This window comes from Cyprinus carpio, chromosome A24 (genome assembly GCF_018340385.1).
Source record: "Cyprinus carpio isolate SPL01 chromosome A24, ASM1834038v1, whole genome shotgun sequence".
Taxonomy (NCBI): Eukaryota; Metazoa; Chordata; class Actinopteri; order Cypriniformes; family Cyprinidae; genus Cyprinus; species Cyprinus carpio.
The window spans coordinates 13,151,019-13,177,264 of NC_056595.1; the positions used below are offsets into that span (position 1 = coordinate 13,151,019).

The window sequence follows — 26,246 nt, forward strand, 5'->3', positions numbered from 1 at the left end:
GAATTCTGCATGTTCTGCCTGTCTCTGTTAATGAAGGGTGCAGACGTTCGGTGTACACACACACACACACACTAAGACGGAAGCGCACGTGACGCTCGCAGTGATTTCAGCGTTTGCCGTCTCACTAAATGAGGACATAAACACATGAACAACATCTCCAGAACTGCTCTGATAGTGCCTTCGTGAGAATTTTACCGTTTTATTTGAGTAAAACTAACGTCATATCACATACACAGAACTGAAAAGGTATTCACGGCAACCCGTCAAAATAAAAGTCCGGTTTAAACGTACACAGCCAACTACTATTACTTCTACTAAAATGAAACAAACATTATTTTAAAAGAATAATCAAACAACATTTCTTCCATGTTTTAATTTTAATAGTAAATCCCCCTTTGTTTGCAAAAATATAAAGCTTGCTTAATTTTCAATAATTAAATGATACATGTTGTAATTGATGTTTTATTAATTTTTTTTTTATTCATTAAAATGTAAATACACAACACAGAATTTCTGAGGGGAAACAAATTAAGTTGTGTTATGCATTCAAATAGTTAGACATGCTAAAACACAGAATTTGGTAACAATAAGAAATATAAATAATATGGTGAGAAAAAATAAAACATTTCACAGGGCCCTAAACATGTATTTTTTGTTAAACTTTTAATAAACTGATGTGAAAATGTATATACTATTAAAAGGAGTTGAGATAAATTAAATGGAAAAAAAACTTTTTTATCAAAGTGGAAATCAGTTTACTAAATAATAAACTTGACTGACTACTACTTTAAAGGGATATTATTTGTGTTGTTTATTATTTATTTTTATGTATTCTATATAATTTTGTGCAATTACTTGCCTGTCAGTTTGTGGCAAAACCTTTTGCAGTGTTTACATGTTGTTTATACCCGCATACAATTTATTAAAATAGATGTTTAATTTCATAAAGTACCTTTTTTTGGATTTTGTGTTTTTTTCATTTGAATAAAAGACAGTTTTTATCTATATATTTCATCATTGAGGATTTCTTTAAAAAAGTTATCTCGTCTCGCCACGTTCTCGTGAACCCAGTCTCATGTCTCGTCTCTTGGGATAAGTGTCTCGTCACACCCCTAGTAAAACGGCATTCACTTCATATGGTTTCAAATGCTTGCTTGCTTTAACCAGAATTTAACCAATTAAATCTGTAGACATGAGGACTTAACTAAATGAATTAAGAGAGGAAGGAGTTTATAAGCAATGTCAGCGGTTTAACCTTCATTTAATCTGCTTTTTCTCAGAATGCACTGGGCAGAGCCTGCTATTCATTTCTTTACAGTATTCAATTGCTTTGGCTAAATTCTTGTTTAAGATTTTTTTTTTTTTTTTCTCAGAGGTTCAGCTCTCAAATTAGATTGTTGTTCACACTAGTTTTGAACTTCAAATTCATTTGACCAAATTGCGTGTGTACAAAAGAGTAAATGCAATTATCTACAGTCTGCATGAGTGGCTGCCCCACGATTATTGAACCCTCTTCCAATGCACATTAAATCTTCCCCATCTTTGAATGCTTTTAAGTCTAGATTGAAATCTTATCTTTTTAGTATAGCTTTTAAAATTGATTAGAGTGATCAGGATTTATTTTTTTTATTTTATTTTTTGTTTGTGTGACTATGTGTAATGATGCTGGAAAGCACTTTGGTCAACGGCAGTTGTTTTAAATGTGCTAAAGAAATAAAATTTGTATTGTATTGTATTGTATTGTATAAATGCATATGGCTTACTAATCAAAACTGTTTAGTTGATTTGCAGTGAAACTGTCATACTCCTGACAACTTCTAAACATTATGTGAGCCATAATGATACATTAATTTTTCAAACTCTTTTATTTGTTTACTCTTTTAATTTTGACAATCATTTGAAGCATAAATTAAATGTTTCAGGTGAGTTATTACATTTTATTTTCGAGAAGGTTGTGATTTCCAATAAAACCCATGACAATTGCACTAGAGGATGTGAGACTCTTTCAAAAGGGTCAAAAGTGTTTGAGAAAAACCATAACAACATAAATCCATACAGTATATAAATTACATTTTATTTATGTAAATATTGTTTAGCCTACCAGTTTACATGCCAGTTTAATTTAGCATAATGTGTCACTTATATAACTGTGTATCTGAAAGTATAGATCTGAAAAGTCAAGCACTAAGTCTGAAGAAACGTCTGTCAGCAAAATACTCTGGCGCTACATGTTCTCTCCCATGCCCCCTCCACCACAGGTTCTGAGCCAATATTTACATTATAACATTATGTTGTCCTGAGCCATTCAGTATTGGTAATACTTTTACTTAAAGGTGCTGTATGTAAGGTTTTGACTCTACTAAAGCATAAAATACCATAATATGTTTGCAGATATTTAGTTCCAGGCCAGAATCTCGGACTTTGTTTTGTTTTGTGAAAACCGCCCACTGCCAATTTACCCAATTGTATTTCGCCATCCCGGGTTGCCAGTTGGCAGAAAACACAGCGTATTTCATTTCATTCATTGTGCTTGTTCCTGTTTGTGTTGTCAATCTGGCAACCTGCGTGTGCGCCAAGTCTGAGGAGGTGGGGCCAGGTGAAAAAAAAATTTTGGACTGCAATACCTAGTTCAACCACTCAGTGTCAATCCTACATACAGCACCTTTAAGTGCATTATTTATTTAAGGGAAATTTATCTACCACAACAGAAACAGAATTAAACATAGACTTTCTTTCTTTCTTTCTTTTTTTAACAGAGAAAAATCAAGATCTGAATCATCCACTGTGACAAATATTGAGGAGAACAACAACGTCAGTGTGTAGCACACCTGTAACCTTTGCTCATTCTTAAATCAGCATGTGTTCTCTCATCAGCTGAATATCAGCCTCAGACCTCTTGCTCTGTGAGCAGGTGTGGTATATTGTTTTCCTGAGGCATGCATCCTTTATCCTTGCATCATAATTGCAGAGCGCAGGATCATTTTCTCCTGGCTGGAAGTCTCTGGTTGGACATTTTGGTTGAGACTGTGTTACTGTTAGAAAGACAGAACTTCGGGTCAGTCAAAGATGCTTACAAAGCATGGTGCTTGGGAGGTAGAAAGGGATCTCCATCATTGACAGTGATTTGATACCTCAGGGGATTTACAAAGACTAACTCAGTTTTTTTTTCACTGCATTTTTTTCAAGGAACCAGTCTGAAATGATAGATAGATAGATAGATAGATAGATAGATAGATAGATAGATAGATAGATAGATAGATAGATAGATAGATAGATAGATAGATAGATAGATAGATAGAATGAGTATTTGTGGTCTCTTACAAGGCAGTACATCACTACAAGCTGCATTTAAAATGCATTTAAAAAAGGAATCAATCTTGTCTGAACTTCATCCCAGAATTTCGAAATTTCACATCGTGCTTTATTGGCAATTATGTTCACCCAGAAGGCATAATAACTCAAGGGGATCGATTTGTTTGATCCAGTGATTTCAGGAAGGGTATTATTACTAAATATAGGACCTTCACCTCATTGATTGCCTTTCAACTACTCTGTTGCTCAGTCCATGTACATCCAAATGCTGCCTAATTCAGGTTCGAGCCAAAGACCATTCATCAGGATGAGGTGCTTCCTGAGTGATTATACCTGTTATTTGTCCAATTAATGGAGACATTAATGGATGATGCACAGATGGAAGAGCCCATATATCAGTGGATACAGTAAGAACACTCTGTTTGTACTTATAAAGGTGCTAATCAATCAAATCTATTCGGTTACATGATTAGGGCATCATTGTCCATGTTCTTTGTAATATAATAACATGGAATAACTGCATAATGTATTGGCATCACAGTCAAGTCTGCAAGAGAAGCAATGAAAAATTAAAGACCTCTGGCACACATCTTTAGGAGTCCAAATCCCTGATTTTAACTAACATGCATGAAAACATGTTATGGAATGATAATCGTCCAACTTGTTAATGTTATAGTGTAATAATGTACTGCTGCAATTTAACACTCGTCTCTGCACAGTGTTCATTTTTAGCTACTAGAAAACTGATTTCTTGACATTTTTACCAGCAGTGCTTCTCATTTGTGATCTGAATTTTAAAAAGCCCCTGCTGACCCCAAGTACATTGACCTGCTGACCTCCACCAATAAAATCACTGTTAGTGTGAATGAAGCTTTAGATGAATAAAAATAGCAGCCTACTCGAATCTTAAGCATTCAAACAGACATTCTGGGTCAGACTATCTGTTTCATTTATGTAATAGAAGAACATCTCTTCTGGATCTGTCAGTAAGCTTAATGTAGTTTAGACAATAGATTGTATTTTGTTCTTCAAAGAATATTATTCCTCTTTTAAAGTCCCCTTGCAGTCACTAATTTTATCCGTTAAAACTTATCTTTAACAATCAAAATTATGTATTTAAAAGTTCTCTCTCTCTCTCTCTCTCTCTCTCTCTCTCTCTCTCTCTCTCTCTCTCTTCTCCTGTGAAAATAATTTCTTCATGCCTAAAAAGGCTTGAATAAAACTCTGCACCTGTCAGGGTTAAGTTGTGTTTTTTTTCTTCCTTTTCTTGTGTTTCCTGTGTGTCCTTTCAGTTCAGCTCTCATTTCTATAATTATTACTTCTTGTTTGCAGTCTCAGTTACTAATTAATCCCAGCTGTTTCTAGTTAAGTTCTCTGTGTATAAGTACTCCCTGTATTGTTCATTCCTTTATCAGTTCTTGTTACGGCTTTATGTGGTATCGATTAAATAAACAGATTAAATATAAAATACAACTATACAAATAAGGGCATGTAAAAATAAATAAATAAATAAATAAAGTTAAATAAAGCAGCGCAAGGCACATGGCAGATAGAGTGAAAACCAGTGAAGTGAACAAATAGTGCAGATAAAAAGATTGTAGTGCAAAAAAGCTTATTCAGTCTGATTAAAGTGACAAAGCGCTCAGAGAGCAGAGGTAGTAGAATGACATCTGTTCTATGCTGAATGAGGTATTGAGCAGACCAATGCTGCACAAAGTGACTGGTGCATGTCACCATATGTTAGTGGGAGGGGGGAGTGGAAGGACCTGGGGATGTGGGACCTGGGGGGGGGGGGGGGGGGGTTCATAGTTCAGTGGTGCATGGAGCAGAAGAGGGAGGGGGGGGGTTGCTCAGCACACATCCTTGGGGGGCCCCAGTGTTCAGTGTGATGGTGCTGGATGTGTTACTGCCGACCTGTACTGCCTGAGGTCTTCCAGTCAGAAAGTCCAACAGTCAGTTGCACAGCGAAGTGATGAGTCCCAGCCAGACCAGTTTGTAAATGAGCTGTTGAGGTATGATTGTGTTGAATGCTGAACTGAATCTATGAACAGCATTTTGACATATGAGTCCTTTTTGTCTATATGTGTGAGTGCTGAGTGGAGGGCAGTTGCAATGGCGTCATCGGTCTAGCGGTTGGACCGATATGTAAACTGGAAGGGGTCGAGGGAGTGGGGGGGGCAGACTTGATATGGTGCATGACTAGCCGTTCAAAGCACTTCATGAGAATAGGAGTAAGTGCAACTGGATGGTAGTCATTGAATCAGGATGGAGACGGCTTCTTCGGGACTGGAATAATGGTGGTAGCTTTGAAGCATGTGGGGACCACAGCCTGACTAAGGGAGATGTTGAAAATGTCTGTGAAGACATCAGTGAGTTCCGCTACACAGTCTCTCAGTACACGAATGTTGTCAGGACCCAGAGCTTTGCGTGCATTGATCCTGCTGAAGGATCTCCTCACGCTGTCTGGGGTCAGCATCATCACCTGGTCACCGGGAGGAGGTGGAGTCTTCTGTGCAGTGGTGCTGTTTTGTTCCTCAAAGCGAGCGAAGAAGGCGTTCAGCTCGTTCAGCAGGGAGATGTTGCTGTCACAGGTCCGTGGTGGGGGGATAATGGATGTTTGTCTTTATACAGTGTCAGAGTGTCTGTGTTTTTATTTAAATGATGGGATGTGCTATTGTAGTGGTGTATTTTATCTTATCTTATGCCATGGGATAGGTTGACCCTAGCTGTCCTCAGGCCCACCTCATCTCCAGCTCTGAAGGCAGCGTTCCGTGTCTTCAGGAGTCCGTAGACCTCCCCTGTCATCCACGGCTTCTGGTTGGCCCGGACAGTGATGATCTCTGTGACTGTTAGGCAGCAACCATCTCGGACTACTCTTGGAGTACTCCGAGGAGTACTCATTAATATGCAAATTAGTCTTGGAGTATTCATTAATATGCAAATTAGTCCTCACCTTTACCCAGTTGCACCAGTTTGGACCTGCTCCACTTTCACTTGGTTAACTAATAAATGCTATACAATAGCAAATAGAAATATTGGATTTATTTAGCCATATACTGTAAGTTTGAACCGGAAACTGATTCTGAAGAAGAAAAGGAAGAAAACTGAATTATACAGGGTCGTCTACAAGTCAATGCATCAGAATGGTAAGACATTTTATGTCAGTCTCTACAAAGTTGGACACATAACAGTAATTGATATCATTAGCTTTTGGCTAGACTATGTAATCAAACCCTAATAATGTGATGCTAATGTTAATGCAAACCATCTAAAATTCTACATCCTTAGAAACTCTTTGCTAATAATATGAAAAGCCCCACCCTGCAAGTTGAAGGGATTGCATGTTTGTGTCGGTAGGAAACAAGGGTTGCCGTTTCAAACCATCATTGGTACACTGCAGTTTTAAGGAGCAATGCTGTTGACTGATGATTTTGCACATAGTTTGTCTTTAAGCATGTAAAAAACACCAGATAGAAACATGTAAATGATTTAAAAAACCTGATTTTCACCACTGGAGGTTATATGATGCTGTGTTTCTTTTAGCATCATCATGATTGACAGAGAATCTTCTAAATAACAGATTTAGAACCTGATGCTTTAAAATTCTGCCCTCATAGACAGCTTACTAGGAATTATATGTGATGCATTTTTATCCCTTTGGCACATACTCTTGTAAACCACTGCTCATTTCCTTTTAAAGGTCAGATTGCCTGTGGTACACAACCAGCAGATGGGTTAAGAGGACTTCCTTATTGAGAACTCCATACAAGAGCTGCTGATGTAAGTTTGTCCCTCACTAGATACCAGGTAAAAAAGGCTATGTATTTAGCTTAGAGCATTTAGGATCCTGCATAAAGACCATACTGGTTGTGAGAATAAAGCCTCCGGGTTTTGCTGTGTACCATCATAATGAGCAGTTTCCACCCTTGCTCAGATGACTCATCTCAGCAATACTCCATCTGAGCCACGGCCCACGGTTCTATTCAGCTTTTATTCTGAAGAACCTTCAGTTGTAACCCACTGCCATTTAGACACATTTGAAATTAAGAATTGGTTGGCTTGTAATTCATAAGTGGGAATTTGAACTGAATTGGTGTTTGAATCGGAATGACAGGACAAGGGATGTATTAAACAAACTGAACAATTCTAAATAAATAGATTTTTATTAGTAAAAAAAAAAAAATCATAATTACACAGTCGATTTTGATAAATGATGGCCATTTATTCCTTGATATATTAATAAAAGAGAAAAGATACCATCTATCTATGTTAGCAGGGCTTGATATCAGCACTAGAGGGACAGCTGCAATCTATTTGTCAGCTTGGAATGAATACTGATGTTGTCTAATTATCAGTCAAACCAGTGCCCACATACAGTCCATCTCACTGCGATCTCTGTGTGGTGTCTGTGTGAAGAAGAGCTTTGCAAACTCTTGCAGAGATCTCTAGGGTGTGATTGCTGCAGGATACATATATCCTATGCATAAAACATATCTTCTGTCATTTCCAATGAGACTTAAATATAGAGGTCTGGAGATCAATTTAGCATAGTGGGTTTGAATTTAAAATAGGTTTGGATGAACCATTTTACTCGCTGATACCCTGGAACACGACCAATTGCACATCTGAACAATATGTTCTATATGCCCTTCTACTAAGCTGGTCCACTCTGGAAAAACCACTCAGCCTTCCGGTAATATCAGCACCTGTCATGGCCGCCAAGCTTCAGTCATCACCTATCAGGGCCGCTAACCACCAGTCCTCACCTATTATGGCCACCAATCCTGAGTTAGGTTCGCTGAACTTCAGTCATCACCAATCATGGCCTCTGATCGCCAAATAACACACATTTTGGCTTTTGTTCTGGAAGCTTTACCTGTTAAGGCCACCAGTAGCGAGTCTGTATTCAAAATGGCTGCCGTCCCAGAGCCTTTCTCAGTGTCCAATCCAGCCCCTGAGTCCGCTCCAGACCCTGAGTCCGCTCATTTCATCAAACTCAGTCCAGAATCCACTACAGTCCAAACAATTTCAGAGTCCGTTCCAACCCCAGAATTCATTAAAGAGCTCACTCTAACCCATGAATCTGCACCAGAGCCCACTTGTACCAGTGAGTTAACTCCAAGTTTACCTTCAGTCCAAAGCCCATATGAAAACCCCATCCAGACCATACACCCATCTCAGAGCACAGCTCCAGATCAGCTCTAGCCCCTGACCAGTGGAGAGAAGGCTTGCGTTCCGGAGTTTAGATTACTGGTAAAATGCTCAAAGGAAGGTACATGTGTACATTTAATAGTTCACCCAAAAATGAAAATTTGCTGAAAATGTACTCACCCTCAGACCATCAAAGATGGTCAAGTAGATGAGTTTGTCTCTTCATCGGACAGATTTTAATAAATAAAAAATAAAAAATCCACTGACATTATATTTGTTTAGAACTGTTTTGTATAAACAGTGCTTGATCTGTGCGTATTTCTATCCTGATTCAGACAAATTTATCACTGGAGAACGCAATGGACAGAGGACTAATTTTAGCCAGAAGCTATGGTTTTAAGTTAAAACATTTTAATGATGGATTTGTTTGTTACAAAAAATTTTCACTTCACAAGATGTTATCTGATGGACTGGAGTAATGCTGATTGCTTGTGGATCATTGTGATGTTTTTATCAGCTGTTTGGGCTCTTATTTTGACAGCACCCATTCACTGCAGAGTATCCATTGGTGAGAACGTGAGGTAATGCTAAATTCTTCCAAACCTGTTCTGATAAAGAAACAAATTCATGTATAATTTAGATGGCCAGAAGGTGAGAAAATTGTCTGCAGATATTCATTTTTGGGTGAACTGTTCCTTTAAAGCTGGGTGATTTTAATGTTCCCCATTACACTTTGGGTCATAAAGCTTTTAACCCAAAACCAGCAAAGACAAGACCAAATATGCTCAAGTTCAGAACTGTGAGAGCAAAAGGATAAATATCCCTGCATCTATAGACCTATTGTAATGGGATGAGTCATTAATTAAGCAGAATCATAAGCCACAAAATTCTTAGTGGCTGCTGCTCTTCTGAGTAACTGCAGAGAGAGAGAGAAAGATGTCTGGCGCAGTAATTGGAGTTCCAGTTCATAGGAGCCGAGGATATATTTTTTGAAAGTGCAAATGCTAACTCTAATGAAGCTCTTTACAAAGCCCTTTTGATGAAGTGCTGATGATAAGAAGAATTTGGCTGAATAGTGCATTGTACATCTGAAAATATCTCTGGGTGACATTGCCTGGTTTCTGCCCCAATTTTGTTCCCTCAAGAACTATTCCACCTTGCTCTTGCAGGTAAAATAGATGCAGAAGGGGTTGGTCATCTATCCTGCAGCAGGCAGGCTCCCATCGAGCTGTTTTCCTCTCCAGGTGAAAGTTGTAACGGAGCTGATAGTGCCTCAGACACAGTCAAGGACTCTGCTGGCCTTGCACTTATCTCAAGTTGCTATTCAGGAGAAGTGCTTGTGTGCAGTGATAAGTGCAGAACAAAGACAAGCGTTGGCCAGGACAAAAGCATTCAGGATAACTAAAATGTGTTGAGTATAAGTGTTGAGGAATGTTGTTTTTCAAGAAACTTAGAATATTTTAATAATAATATTATGAAAAGTGAGTTTTATGTCAATTTCTACTGTCAGCTGACTGAGACTTCCTTCGGAGAGCGAATATATATATATGTGTGTGTGTGTGTGTGTGCGCGCGTGCGTTTGTGTGTGTGAGATTTAATAGTTATCTTTTAATATTTACTTAACCATGTAAAATCCTTTTTTTTGTTTGTTTGTTTGTTTTTTTTTGTGTGTGTGTTTGTGTGTGTGTGTGTGTGTGTAGAAACTATTAAAAATGTTTTATTTTTATTTCTTTTTATTTTATTTTATTTTTGCACACACGCACACATATATATATATATATATATATATATTTACATTATTTATATATAGTGATGGCAAAGCAATAGACATAATTTATGTATGTTACATTTACAAATATTTAAAAAAAGAAAATAATTCTTAGAATTTGTTATTTTTCAATAATCCTTGATAAAATTCAATAAAACAGTTATTATTTTGTATTTTTGTTTTGTTTTTTTGATCAGTTGTGTGAATAAGGTGGTTATTTTAAGAGTGTTTTTTAGAATTTGTTATATAAAAATATTAAAAAAGAAAATATTGCTTCATATTTCACAATATTACTGTATTTTTGATCATATAAATGCAGCCTTGGTGAACATAAGGGACTTATTTTAAAGTAGTGTAAATAATATATAATAATTTATATATGTTTTGTGGTAGTGTTTTTTGGTAGTTTATTTAAAACCAGTAAAAAAATACAATTAAATTATAAATATAACAGTAATGCTTGTTTTTTAAATCTGAAATAGTAACTCTGAAATTAGAGTGCATATTTAAATTATATTTATATCATATTTAAAAATTAGAAAATGAATCAAATTACATAACATCTTGTAACATGCTGCGCCCAACATGAAGTATGATGCCTAATGTTTCTTTTTCATTATCTAGTGGTTTATCAGGTTATATCATATTTAAAAATTAGAGTATTGTAACATGCTGCGCCCAACGTGAAGTATGATGCCTATGTTTCTTTTTCACTAGCTTTCTAGTGGATGTCATTAAACTTGAATTAGCACTGCCATTTTGGGACTATTTTGAGGTATCATTCTATATAGTGCAGCTCAGAAAAAAGGGGGAAAAAAAGGAAGCTGTTTCATATCTGTACTGATGGATGCCTCTAAACCAGAGACAAATGAAAGGATGACTTGTGTTTTAATGTGCAGAGATATATGGGAGCTCTGAGAGAGCGAGAGAAGGGGAGACAAAGCAGCAGTCTTCTTGAAGGCAATGTCACCATGGTTAATGCACATTAGTACACCAACCGACAAAGCCTCTGACATTCATTGATAAGGCACAGATGCCTGAGGGAAACTGATGGAATGTGAATGTGTCTTAAATTGAACTGAGGGTTATGGCGTGTACCTTGGAAGAAAAACTTTTTTCTCATCTTGAATGAAGGACACAGTCGGCCCACCCATAATAACGCCTCCTACTAAAATTTAAAAGCATTGGCTGAATTACTGTGGCAGGACGAAAGGCAGGAGTGTCATACCCACTCAGAATGGGACATTTATTTAGCTAGAATTTAAAATGCAATTTCACAAAAAGTATTTATTTATTTATTTATTTAATTATTCATTCATAAAAGTATTTATTTTTTTTTTTTATTTTATTGATTTTTTTGTTAATTAATGTCTTATTTTTTCTTGGTAAGAAATTGTCTTAAAAACACTGAGGCAGAAATGATCAGTATAATCATAACTTCAGCAGGCCATTGATGTTTTAAACAGAAATTTGTCATCATTTATTGTCATTTAAATCTCTTTTTTTCTTTTTTAAATTTACATTTATGCCTTCTCAAATGGTTTTACATTTGCCGTACATTTGCTTTTCAATATATATGTACATGTATCAGTTATAAAAAGTAATTATGGTAAATAATTATTTTGAAACTGAACCAGTGAACACTCAGAAAAAAGGTACAAAAGCTGTCACTGGGTGGTACCTTTTCAAAAGGTACACTTTTGTACCTTTTAGGTACTAATATGTACACCTTTTATTGTGATGTAATGTATTAATATGTTAATTTTTACATTTAAGGTACCAGTATGGACTCTTTAGGTACAAAGGTGTGCCTTTTGAAAAGGTACCACCCCAGTGACAGCTTTTATACCTTTTTTTTCTGAGTGAACTTGCTGCTGCAAGCTGATTGTTGAATCGCGATTCTGCTTAATTTTTTTTTTTTTTTTTTTTTTTAAGAACTATAATATATTAGCACATAAAATGTATTAAAATGAATAAAAAATTATTCAAATAAAATATCTAAATCTATTTGAACACTGTACTTTTACAACTTTTTCCTGTTTGTAACCTATTTTCCCCCTGTTTCATTTCATCAAGTGTACCAAGAAAACCAAGATTCCATCTAAATAAATAAATAAAATAGTAATAATAATGTGAAGTCATGCTCTTCGGCATCTTTTTAAAAAGACATAACTCTACATGTATATTCTACATCCAAAATGTAAAAATATGTAATTTACTTAATTTTACTTCAACGCTGCAATCCTACCAATTTAAAGTTTGCTTTGTTTGAATTCAGCTAAGAGGTCATGCCGATCTTCTATTGGTCAAACAACTGTTTTGGCATCCATGGTAAATCCCTGGCTGAGAGGATCATTACCCAGTTGTCAACAAACTACCTGATGCAAGTCAACACAATGGACAGTACCTCTGCCATCTTTCCTGCACATTCATCTTGTAAAATTTGACTTTTTTGAATAAACATACACCAGTCTCTTGACTTTATCAGATCAATAGCTGAAGCTGACAGCAATTGCATGTATTTTTCCACTTATCTGTTGCTGATTGAATGTGTTTTCTCTCAAGCATTATATACTGATGTATTACCTATGTGCTTAAGTACTTTGTAAGTATTCTCTGATCAATTATAGGAGACTGATAGGGAGTCGTAATGGGCTGCAGAGTGTCGGACTAAATGAGATGTTGGCGACTGATGTAACTGACTGGACTGCTAAACAAATGGATGGATGGTTGATTTCAAGGTAGGTGAGGAGAAAGATTTACTGAGACTGTTGTCCTGCTCTATAACCCTTCTGTCCTCACTGAAGACACTTAACCCTGGTTTGCACCATGTGGTATAGTCATTCTGAATATAATTTGTTTCTATGACGTACGCAATGTTGCCTTGAACTTATAATAGGGGTGACCTTCCTGAAGTAGCTTGGTGTAACTACACCACACCAGAATAGGCCAAACACCTTTATGCACCCTTGAAGGCACCATGGGAAGGGGATACTATGGCATTCCAAATGTCTTCCTTATCACACATAAGTGCCCTGCTCCCTCAAAAGTCCCTTCTTCAAGGGCTCTACAAAAAGGGCAAAGGGATGCTTACTTCTGATTGGATTTGTTTGTGCATTTGTTTGTCTGTACTTATTTTGCTGACATGGTCATTTCTCCATCTGACAAGGAGTTCTTCAGTTAAATTTAATTTGATCATGTGAACTTATTGTTTTATTTAATTTGCAGGTTTTTTTAATAATAAAACAAGTTTGTATTAGTACTCCAAACATATATAATAGCACAAAAGGTTTGCAAATAAATTGTTTATTTTAACTTGGCATTTATTAAAGTAACCTGAAAAAAAAAATTAAGCAGCACAGCTGTTTTCAACATTGATAATAATGAGAAATATTATAAATCAGCATATTAGAATGATTAATGTGACACTGAAGACTAGAGTAATGGCTGCTAAAAATTCAGCTTTACCATTACATAAATAACTTACTTTTTTAAATATACTAAAATAGAGAGGGAAAAAAAGTTATTTTTAATTCTAACATTTCACAATATTGCTGTTTATACTTATTTAATTACTTATTTAGATCAAATGCAACTTTGGTGAGTATAAGAGACTTTTAAAAAGCTTACCGACCCCACACTTTTTAACGGTAGTGTAAATGCATACTGGCAGTGATAAATAGCTTGTAAATATTCAGATTTATACTTAGGATGTAAATTACAATTTGCAATTTGCAGATGTGTATATCAAATGAAATTTCTGGCATATTTATTGTGAAAGGCAGGCCTGGCGCCAGGAAGGGAACAAAAGATCAAATCTGATTAGTGCCCTGGAGCATGTTAGGTACACAGTCTAAATTCTTGTTCAAATGTATTTTTATTGACAAAACAAGTTGTTTAAAAAGTATATACATGTAATTGTAACTGTAATTGTGCAATAACATACAGTAATGAGAAAATCTAGCTATGCATTCTGGGGTTAAAATCGTGTATTTCTTATGTTTTGTATAGAGCGTGATCCAATTTAGTTTCCTCCTTCCCCATTCCTCACACAAACACACACTGAGTTTAGCTGGAGGACAGTATAGTGCATGAACCTCTGCCATCTGCTCTGTCAGGTCTTCTGCCAGGGAAGCTTCTTTTAATTTCACTAACCACCTTGACTATCTTTTTCACAACTATAATCAATAGTTTCTAACTTTTAGCATGTAGGTGCTCAATTCGAGGTTCCACAGCCCCACTCTACACACAGGGAATTGCTTTTGACCTATATATTTTCCCTAAACACTTTTATGAGGCATTTCATAGCTTTCCAAACTTGCTGCTAACAAATGCGGCCATGTCAAAATGGTCAGCATTTGTCCATGTCATCCTTCCATTTTAAGGTATTAGGCCTTTTTTGTGAAACACTAGCAGAATGCATTTCTGTAAGTACAACAATTTGCACGTAAATTGTAAATTGAATGGATTTATGAACGATTTACACAGAATTTCAATCTGCTTGTCTTTCATGAATAATGCCTATTATGTTGAATTGTCCTTCAAATATTACTCTGAACTTCAGTATTTTCAAAATACATTTTTATTTAATTCCTTAATTAATTCCTGGAAATCACTTCTGTATATACTGATGTTTCATACACAAAAAAATAACTTATTTTGGAAAGTGAAAGTGTGTTGAGAGAGAAACAGCTATATATTAGCAGAATGTGAAATCAGAAAGATCGGTGGAGCCCATTTTGGGATAAATTATTGAGCTGCCACATATTGCTGTATTTGCACTGTACTCATTACAAATGCATGTATTCATAAGTTCTAATGTAAATTTTATTAACAGAGCTAGAAGGAGTTCAGTCAGTCATTTGTTTTAATTAGCAAATTACAGTTATTATTTAGAGGCTGAGTGCTTAGAATTTTAACTGTGCAAATGGGAGCAGACTTTCTGTTCATGATTCAACTAGACTGGATGGTGGTTTCATAATTTATTCTTTTACATTGAAGTGTTTGCCACAATAATTAAAAGTGACTTACACTGCATTCTACGTAAACATTTCAATATATTTTAAAAATAAATGGTTTTATTTCTATTTATTTTAAAATATTGTATTAATTTATTCTTTTATATTTTGCACTTGGCAAATGCTTTTATCCAAAACTAATTGTATATATTCATTGCTTATAGCACCACAAATTACCGGCATGTGCTTCAGAATAAATCATGTAGTTAGACCTTATCCAGTAAATGCCATCTGCAGTAGCTGAGGAGAGCAGGGTCAGGTGTGGAGTGGTTCAGTGCTGGAGGTAGTGGAGTATATTTTTGTCTGAATGTACCTTAAAAGCAAGATGGATGGGGCAAAAGAGAACAAGTGCATAGCTGTTCAATCTTTTTTTTACTCCTCTTCAAAAAGAGCAAGAAGCTCCAGCTTCCTGTGGTTAAGAGGCGAAGTGGCTCTCCCTTTCCCCTGTGGAGGTGATGGGGCCCGAGGAGTGACACTCGATAGTCGGCTCTGTCTCCCCCACCGTCATGCTAATGAGGTCAAGTGATGAATTGCAGAGCCAAACTACAGGGGCAAAATGTATGAGGACCAGATTGAGCAGAACACACAAAAAGCCAGCGGCCAGGACAAGCTAGTCTTTTTTGACCCAAAAACCAAGGGAAATTAATTTAATGGCATGGCATATGGAGTGACAACCTCTTAAATGTTGTAATTGTACTACAGGTGCACAACACTTTAAATGCAATTGGGGTTTTGCGATTTTAAATTTTCACTTAAATTATTTTCTTGGATCAATTTGACCTGGCCATTATTTTACTATTTCATATTGTTGGTATGTTTTAAACTGCACTACTCGGTAGCAAAATATTTAGCCCAAAAAGCTAAAGAATTAAAAGAAAATGACAGCAGTTTTTGCTTATTATTGTCACTAATATTGTCAGCAATAGTATCTGGCAAGCAAAAGTAATTTCATATTGTGCAGATCCAAACAATAAACTCATGGTTTTACAAATATTTTTGCAAACCCAGTAAAAATGGATGATGTGTTCATTAGCAATAATGCTTGAAAAGTACAACTGTGCCTTTTACATTCATCATGTCAATATGGTGTACAAACGTGGGAAAGGGTTGAATAATAAGCATTCTGTCAAACTCAGCCTTGTTTTCACTACAGTCTGTAACCATTTAGAGTGGAAATTAGATCTAAATATGTTGAAAACTGTCATACTCAAAATGTGCACACATTAATACTCGTGTTTCCATGTCAGCAACCAGGGTTGGATTATGGACTAGGCTATGCGAACAGTGACCCAGGACATCAGACTGGAAGGGGCTTCTGCTCATATGGTACAGGTGACATTTAAAAGATGATGTACATTGCTCATTTAGCCTACTAATGCTACCAACAGTGCAACAATACAAAGCTGGTTGAAACTAGTTTACCTTACATTTTAAGACTAACAGAGACTACTATTTTCAGTCTTCTAACGTTTTGTGTGTGTGTGTGTGTGTGTGTGTGTGTGTGTGTGTGTGTGTGTGTGTGTGTGTGTGTGTGTGTGTGTGTGTGTTTGCTCACATTGTTTAGGGACAGATGTTTGGGCCTTTGAAGAGATGTACCCAGGGGCCTCACATTCCAGCCTTGTCTGCACCAACTAATAGGCCTATGACAGATATCAAAATGGCTAACATCAAGTATATAGATAGAAAATGGGATAAAAACCATCTTGAAGACATAGTCTTGATTAGATAAAACATGAAAAGAATATATGAGGTAAAGCAAGACACCCAGAAGCAATTAAAAAGAATTCCATTGTGATCTTGATTATCAGAATCTCATTGTTTTTATTTGGCAATCTGAAGCAGAATCATATTTCATTTTATTCTAGACTGGACGCGGATTCGTCAAGTGCTTCACAGAGGCACAGAAATTGTCCCAAGCTATGCGACATTTCCTGCCAAAGCGCTCCAGCTCCGCTGCTGCCTCTAGTCGCCCTAAGTCTACGCTGACTCAGCAGCCTGCGAAGCCAGCACCTGCCGCCCCTGCCGTTCAGCCTGCTAAGACTCAGCAGACACGAGGTCACTCCCACTCGGCCAGACGCTACCCTCTTCCTTAGCGACAGGGACCCCGACCCAAGAAAGCGTTGGACCCAGTGCCTCAGGCGTCTTCCTGATCTGCGAGACAGGAATAGGATGGGGCCAAGTCCTGCTGCAGCCAGACCGCCCTCCAAGCAGCCTCTCTTAATCCTCCTAGCACCCCGTTCAACCCTGGGTACAGAGGGAAATGTGTTTGTTTCAAACACTGGGCCCGTTCAAGCGCCAAAGCAACCAACCGCTGTTATAGTGGGAAAAATAAAACGCAAACATTTTGTGAGAAATAGAAGAGCAATTCTTCTTCTATTTCTCACAAGTATTCTGCCCCCATGCGGCCAGTCACTTGAGTTAATCCAACCCTTTGCCATGCGGGCCGAGGCCTGGCAGGCCATCCCCAGATTTTCGAGATGGGTCATGGGGATAATAAAATGAGGGTATTCACTCCAATTCACTCCAATTCATTACGGGCGCTCTGGGGCTGGGCTCACAGAGTGGCTTAGTTCTGCACTCGCTTATAGCATGGCACTATTTGACGTGTTCCCCAAAAGTGTCTATATGGAATGGGAGAGGGAACGCTCCAGTTACTAACATAACATAACCTTGGTTCACTGAGATAATGGGAATGAGTGTTGCATAGTCTGCCATATTATAAAGCTGCACGTGAGACGATGACTGTCGCTATCAGTCGAAAGATTCTGATGAAATGGCATTCAGAGCTGACTTACTGTATATAGGCAGTCGGCTCCGCCCATTTTGGCAGGCTAAATTGCCATTTGTTAGTGCAGCTACACATCGTGAACAAATAAGGCTTCACTATTCAGAGTAAACAGGAGTTTCCCCATAAGAATTTATGCACAATGCCCATTCCCGTTATCTCAGGGAACCGAGGTTATGTTAGTAACTGGAGTGATTTCTGTCTTTTCACTTCCAGATAAATTTTGTTTTCATTGCTGAACATCTCAATGGTTCTAATTTTGTTTATCTTTCCTTTTAAGGCTGAAGGTCTTCAGAAGAGAGTGTTGGGTTAGAAAAGACACCTGTTGGCTCATAAAATTGAAGTTTATGTTGTTTATGTTGTGCTTCATACAAAGGCGCTCTTTATTCAAGAACTCCTTAGCTCATAAATGCTATTCCTCTAGTGGGAAAATGTGGTACGGCAGCTTTAGGCAAAAGTCTTATAGTGAATAATGTGTCACAGTGATAAGTTAAGCATTGCATGGAAGACTGACAGCCTCTCAGAACTCAACTTCATTTAACCTTGATTTTGTCTTAAAATGCAACCTGAAACTGGCAGGCATCAGCAGGGATAAGACTTTGCTTTACAATATAACTCAAAAACAAAGCTTTTCGGTCTCTCAGTCAACCCAGATGTCTTGAAGACATTTGCTGTTTTGTTGAATTTAACATAAGTAAATCTAATCTTATTGACAAGAATATACACTTATCTATCAATACACTTCACATGTTCATATGTTAGGATGGAATTTATTTTGAGGTTGACTATGAAAACGTACTCCAAAAAGTTGACCAAACTAATTTTTTAGCAGACAAACACCTTTAATGGGATGGTTCAACCAAAAATGAAAATGCTGTCATCATTTACTTACCCTCTGTTGTTATTTTGTGTTCTTCTGTTGAACACAAAAGAAGCTATTTGGAAGAATGTTGGTAACCAGACAATTGCTGGTAGCCATTGACTTTCATAGTATGGAGAGAGAAAAAAAACATCTATGGAAGTCAGTAGGGACATTCTTCAAAAACTGTGTGTGTGTGTGTGTGTGTGTGTGTGTGTGTGTGTGTGTGTGTGTGTGTGTGTGTGTGTGTGTGTGTGTGTGTGTGTGTGTGTGTGTGTTTTCAACAGAAGAAAAATTCATACAGGTATGGAACAACATAAGGTTGAGCAAATGATCACAAACATTTCACTTTAGAGTAAACTATGCCTTAAAAAAATTACAGTCACAAAAAAAGTTTTGATGACTCATCCTGCACTCCCTTATTTTGTCCAATCAAATGTTCTCAAGAAAATTAATTTCCCAACTATAGCAAGTCATGTTCATAGTTAAAACTCTTAAATGTTAACATAGTACAGAAAAATTTGTCAAATGAGTTTTATTTTCCAATATTATGAAATATGCATCAGAAAAGGTTAATTAAATTCAGTGGGAGGCTATACTCATAGTCTTTGTTTCTCATTTGCTCATAAATTCAGTGTTTATTAATATGTGTATACATGTATTCCATCTCCCCTGAGCTTTTTAATTACAAACTCAGAGCAGCAGAACCGTAACTCTGCTTATCTCACTTCAAATGATAGAGATTCACACCTTTCATTAATAAGTTGCTTTTTAGTGAAAGAAGAATGAATTACTTTCATTGGATGCACATTTCCTCGTATATTTTTTGCACATGAGCTGAAGCAACTGAACTCTGCAGTTGTGGTGTTGCATACAGTAAGCAAGATAAGCCCTTATTTACATAATTGGCATTTTGTCATTAGTCATCCCTAAAATAACCAATTGGTGAGCTGAATTTTGAGTGATTTGGACGTTAAAAATATTAAACTGGTTTTGCAAAGTCTTGCAGCATCTTTTGAAATATAACAAAAAGATCCCTAATAGGATTAGCGTGTATACATTTACATTCAAATCCCTCTGACAGCGCCTTGTTGAAGTGAAACTATGGACAAAAAACTTTGCTGGTTGCTACAAAGTGGTGAATGCTAATTCATTAACCACACTTTTTAAAAGGCTCTTTTAAGTTTTGATGAGTAAATCCTTCGATTGGTGTTTTTATGGTCAGTTATGCATGGTAACAATAATAAACTGCTGCATAAATCACAGTGAGTATCTTTTCATAAATAAGGTCCAATGCAAGATATTCAGTTTCTTGCAGAGTTTTTCCTGGGGAAATTCCAATTTCGAGAAGCACTATCACCACTCGACAAAAACAATCTGGCCTCTCTTGTGCTTTCCTATCAGGTTGGCTGATAGCGATGAAAAGGATCTGTTTTTTCTTTTTCTTTTCTTTTGCTCTCTGTCTAAAGAAATAAAACAAGTCCTGAGGCCACTTTTCAATTTTATAGTGCTATTGCCGTGAGACAAAGCTGATTGAGTGTTCATAACTGCTGGAATTTTCCAACAAAACTAACCTGCAGGAGTTCTACTGTTGCTACACTGATCGCATACCATGATATCCCTGCGATTGATATTTATGGTCCTGTATGTTCTTACTATTTGTCCTTAAAACATAAGATATAAAGAAATTGAGCTTTAAAGGAATAGTTCACTCCAAAATGAAAATGTACTCACCCTCAGGCCATCCAAGTTATTGATGAGTTTGTTTCTTCATTGGAACAGATTTGGAGAAATGTATCATTACATCACTTGCTCAACAATGGATCCTCTGCAGTGAATGAGTGCCATCAGAATGAGAGTTTAAACAGCTGATAAAGAAAGAAAAAAAAAAGGTCACAATATTTGTTCATTTGTTTGGACTGCTTTCTCATGCAAAAAGTGCTTGATCTGTGCATATTTCTCTCCTGATTCAGATGAGATGACTTTTTCACTGGAAAAAGCAATATTATGGATAGACGACTCATATTTTAGCTGGAAGGTTTGAAGTTTTGCTTCACAAGACTTTTATTGATGGACTGGAGTCATGTGGATTACTTGTGGATTATTGTGATGTTTTTATCAGCATCATTTTGATGGCACCCATTCACTGCAGAGGAGAGCAAGTAACTTAATGCTAAATTTCTCCTAATAGATTCCAATAAGGACACAAGCTCATCTATATCTTGGATGGACTGAGGGTACATTTTCAGCACATTTTAATTTTTTTTTTTTTTTTTTTTTTGGTGAGCTACAGTATTACTTTATGTTCTCTTTGGGAAAACCCCACATTCAATCACAACCCTTTTTCTGAGCATCAACATAAAATTGCGTGTATCACTCTAAAGATTAATACATTCAGTGACAGAGTTTGCTTCTCAGAGTTGCATTTTAATGGAGTGTCTCATCATTAGCTCTGTTAAAGCAGCCGCTACTGAGTAGGGGGACTGTTAGGGCAGGGCAGACTGCTTTTTTACTGTCAACATCAATACGCTCTTAGTTGTTAGACAGCCTATTTGGGTCGCAGACACACTTAAGATCTATCATAAGCCTAAATCCATATCTTAACAATTTTAATGAAAAACTATGCAAGTATTTCTGAGCTCCTAAAGTGTTTTTTATCATTAAAAAAGTGCAATTTCTTAAAATAACTTGATTTGTGACTCTGAGTATGTGCAAAAGCCTTTTTGATTTTGTGCTGACTTTCATGTTCTATAAAGATCAGCTGTCTGCAGTGTACTTCACATTAGTATGCTTAAAGGAGACTGATGTTCTGACAGCACGTGTTTAATGAGATTACAGCATCAGGAAAAGGAATATTAATGCAAAGGCTTATGTACAGTATAAAAATAATTTTGCATGCTCGTAACTTTGAAGATGCATATATTCAAATACAGTGATGAGGAAACTGTGTATTGGTACTTTCTATCAATGCAGCTGGAACTGATGCTTATCAATCTGCTGGTATGAAATGGAGGTTGCCAAAGTATTTTGATGACCATGCAGCTACTTTAGGCAACAGAAAGGGTCTGGCATTTATTGCATATGCTTTATATACACTGCCCGTACAAAAACAAAAAAGTCACCACCTGGACTTAACTAAGCAAATATTTAAGATCCTCCCATTGGATAATTACTGCATGGATGATTATGTTATGTGCCCAAAGAATGAGTTCAGCTGACTACCTGAATATACTGAATGACCAGGTTATTCCATCAATTAATTTTTTTCTTTCCTGATGGCAAGGGCATATTCCAAGATGCCAATGCCAGGATTCATCGGGGTCAAATTGTAAAAGAGTGGTTCAATGAGCATGTAACATCATTTTCACACATGGATTGGCCACCACAGAGTCCAGAGTCAGACCTTCATCCCAATGAGAATCTTTGGGATGTGCTGGAGAAGACTTTGCACAGCGATCTGACTCTCCCATCATCAATACAAGATCCTGGCGAAAAATTAATGCAACTCTATATGGGAATAAATGTTGTGACATTTCAGAAGCTTATGCGTGTGTTTCCACAGCGAATGCGTGCCATAATCAAAGCTAAAGGCGGTCCAACAAAATATTAGAGCGTGTCACTTTTTTTTTGGATGGGCAGTGTATATATTGGAAGCAGCAAGAATAATATATGACTGATTCTCATCATCTATTAAATAAATCATGATCTATTATTTCACAAAAACTTATAAAAGTATAATGAGCAGTGTTTTCTATCACAAAAAATACAGTCATTATTTTATAAGAAAAAAGTCGGTATTGTCTTATAATTTATGCAGAATCACATTTGTTTGGGTTTTATTTAATGAGTTTTTGTTATCAGTCATATACACTGGAGCGTGTTGGAGAAATTTAATAACATGTAACTTAAACATACAGTCATCTTATCCCATAATGCTTTTCTTTCTTTTTTTTTCTGCCAGTTAAATACAATAAACTTTTTATTATAATGTTACCATTTCCAATATAGATTTTTTCTTATTTTAAGCAATATATTTTTTAGATTTATGCTTCAACTGTTGAAATAAATAAATAAATACGTTTTCTCTGAAAACGACTAAATATGTTGTGCTTTTGCCTTAAGTATTTTAATGCATGTTGAGCCTAGATACCCATTAAAAAAAGACTAAGGCTGTTAAATTGGAAAATATGTTTCCCAATTATATGTGGTTATATTGTTCTTTTCAATGATAATTTAAGAACAACAATTCTTTATTCCACACACAACATTACTCTACGGACCACACGTGTAAAACGAACTCATGTTAACAATAATGGCTTAACACTGCGCACACTGAGAATGGAAAATTGGCGAGAAAACAGAGCGACTGATTCCTCCATATTTAGTTCGCATCAAGTTTATTGATGAATGAAGTTAACATTTTTAAAGCCAGATAAACATGGTGATTCTTCCTGAAAGAGGCTAGTTGGCTCAAACCAGCCCCGTATAAACCCTCGAATGAATTATAGTGTCTGCATGCTCCGCTACTTCACTCCAAGTGTCCGCAGGCTGCAGATGTTCTTCGCCAATCCAGCACTGCAGGTGCAGTTAATGCCGGAGATGCTGATAGTAGTTCTGGCTAGATATCCATCTCTTTGCTTGTTTCTTTTCCTCACATAGAGCTTTTATTTTTTTCTGCTTACGCTCTAGTGCTGCCGCGTGAGGTGTTGGATTCACTGAATCCCGCATTCTGACCGGGTTTGCGGTGCGTCTTCAAGAGCATCATCAACAATATCTTTAGTGGATATATGACGAACAGTTCCGTGTGCTGCCGCATCATGTTGACATAACTCTGCTGAAGAACTGAAATTAATGAATGGCCGCAGAGGAGCGATGATATGAATTAACTCTTTGATGTGAAGGGAAGCAGGAAGGGGGTTTTATACTGCATATACCGCCGAGGAAACGGGAATGAGGCTTTAAACACGTTTCTTGTCGCTGAGTTTTCTTGTTGAAGTTGGCTTTTCTCAGCAATGGAAAAATGAATGGGAAGGGATATTTTTAGAAGTGTTCCTTAGAGATGGATGGAAGATTTTCCAACCTTTCCCCTTTATGAATCTTTTTCGTGAGTCTGGAAAGGTGGAGCGTTCAGGAAAAGCTAATGACGGACCTATTAATCCATCAAAAGCACCAGAGGGGTTTGGAAGCGTTTGGATGGAAATGTTTGCACCTTTTTCTGGTTTTATACGGAACTACTAATGCTTAGTTGTGGATGTCTGCTGGAATCACCATTGTAATCGATTAATATAGTGAAATGAATTCAGGGCTGTTAACATATTCGCTGTGATTTTTGCTTCTTCTTCTTTTTTTTTTTCTTTTTTTTTACTCGCAAATATCCATATTTTCTTCTGAAAGTATTCCGATCTAAATGGAATTAGTTGAGAAAGCCCTTTGTGAAAGGAATAGACATGGTACATGGGAACAGGTTCTTTCACGGTGAGTCCAGCTGCCAGTTAACTTCACTCTCTAGTCTGTTTCATTTTACGCATGAGGTCTATTCGCATTTACCGGTCTGTCTCGCTTTCTTCCTTTAGGAACTTTCTGTGTGATTGTAAGATGATTGAAATCATTTCATTTGATATACTTAGAGTGATATGCAACTGCATATGCATAATGACAATGCAGTCTATATCATATTTTCCCAGTTGTGTTGTTTTCTGCTGGAAAATCCAGTTTAAGCTGGTATCTTGTTTCTAGTTGGTCTAAACTGATCATTAGCTGGTGCAACATTGGTTATTAGCTGGTCCAGTCTAGTGATGTGGTAGTCCACAAGCTGGTAAACCATCTTGGACCAGCAATAAACCATCTATGAGGTGGTCATACCAGCTTTTTAAGATGGTTTTTACAAGGTTGCTTAAGCCTAAATTGTTAAAAGTTGGTTATTAGCTAGTTCAAACTGGTAGGACATCTTGGAACAGCAACAAACTGGCTGCTTGATGGGCAAATGAGTTTAAGTTGGTTTGTAGCTAGTCAACCAACCAGTGACCAATTGTATTACCATATTCCAAAACAGCTACCAGATTAAGATGTAATTATGAAATCATCAGTTTCCCAAATTTACAGTACATCCATTATAAATGAATCAGTCTGGGAAATAAATGCAAAATAAAGACGAAAATAAATAACAACAAATAGAACTAAAAGTACAAGAAATTTTATCCAGGTTTAGACCAAATTCCTTAAAGGTACGATTTTAGATCTTAAGTTTCATCCATTACTAAAATGCATTTTCCAAATATATGTTTTTCGATTTAGTGCAACATGATTATATGTAGGATAGGCATCCTTCAGTCCAGCTGTATGTTCATAATGAGTCCACATGATTCTATGCTGTTTTGATCTTAAATCTTTTGTCACAGTTGTTGCAGGTCTTCTCATGCTTGGGTTGTCTGGGGCAACAAAGAAGGAAACAGGTAATGATGTTTTGTCACAGAATACCCACCCACTCTCCATCTCCATGTTTCCTGGCAATCTCTGACATTTGACTGCTCTCTCTCAGTGAATAAGTGAATTCAGGAGTGCAGCCAGCAGGGCAGTGTGGAACCTGGGTGAAAGAACCAGAGGGAGGCCTCTTCACCTCACCCAATTACCCAAACAAATATCCTCCAGAGCGAGAATGCATCTACATCATTGAAGGTAAAAAAATAAATAAATAAATAAAACTTGTAACAGAGACAAATTTGTTATTTGACACTCTGATGGTAGGGGTTGTTTTGAATTGTTCAGCAGGGCAGTGGCACTTGGAGTGAAAGATGCAGGAGCAATCAGTTGATCGTTTATCATATGCAGCACCATTGATGCTAATAAGCACTAGTGTTTCATTTGCATTCATAACAGAAGGATTTATAGATCAGCAATCTCTCAATATCTGAACGTTAATTTGATTAACGCAATTAGATTTCCACAAAAAAATGGAGGTTGTCTTTCAGTCGCATCTGTTGGACTGCTAGGATACTGTGCTGCTGCTAGCTAATAATCAATTTGAAGCTAGTAGTAATTTTCTTGTAATCAGATGGTTTATATGTGATAATCTCTTTACTGTCATAATAAAATTACAAACAGTGCTAGGTAGATAAATAAATAATATATAAATTATAAATTATAATAAAACAACAATCAAAATAAAACACTTACTAAAAAGGTTATTTTTTGCATTTTAATGTTTTTGAAAGACAAACGCCTTCCAAATACATAGTAATACATGGTTAAATAACCCACTGAGTAATAATTCAAATAAAAAAATAATGCTCATCAGTAGTTGATGCAATGTCGAATATGTATTCATGTAGTCAATAATAAAGTAACTGTAGTCTG

At 36.6% G+C, this 26,246-nt stretch overlaps 1 protein-coding gene across 1 annotated transcript in view; it reads left to right on the forward strand.

Annotated features, from left to right (window-relative positions):
* Positions 1-23,354: 23,354 nt before the first annotated feature.
* Positions 23,355-26,246, forward strand: part of LOC109046919 (neuropilin and tolloid-like protein 1) — a 77,520-nt gene continuing 74,628 nt past the window's right edge. The window contains exons 1-3 of the mRNA XM_042714241.1: positions 23,355-24,368; positions 25,292-25,345; positions 25,440-25,568. Of these exons, the coding sequence (XP_042570175.1) occupies positions 24,341-24,368; positions 25,292-25,345; positions 25,440-25,568 (211 nt within the window). The 5' untranslated portion in view covers positions 23,355-24,340. The remainder of the gene's footprint in view (positions 24,369-25,291; positions 25,346-25,439; positions 25,569-26,246) is intronic.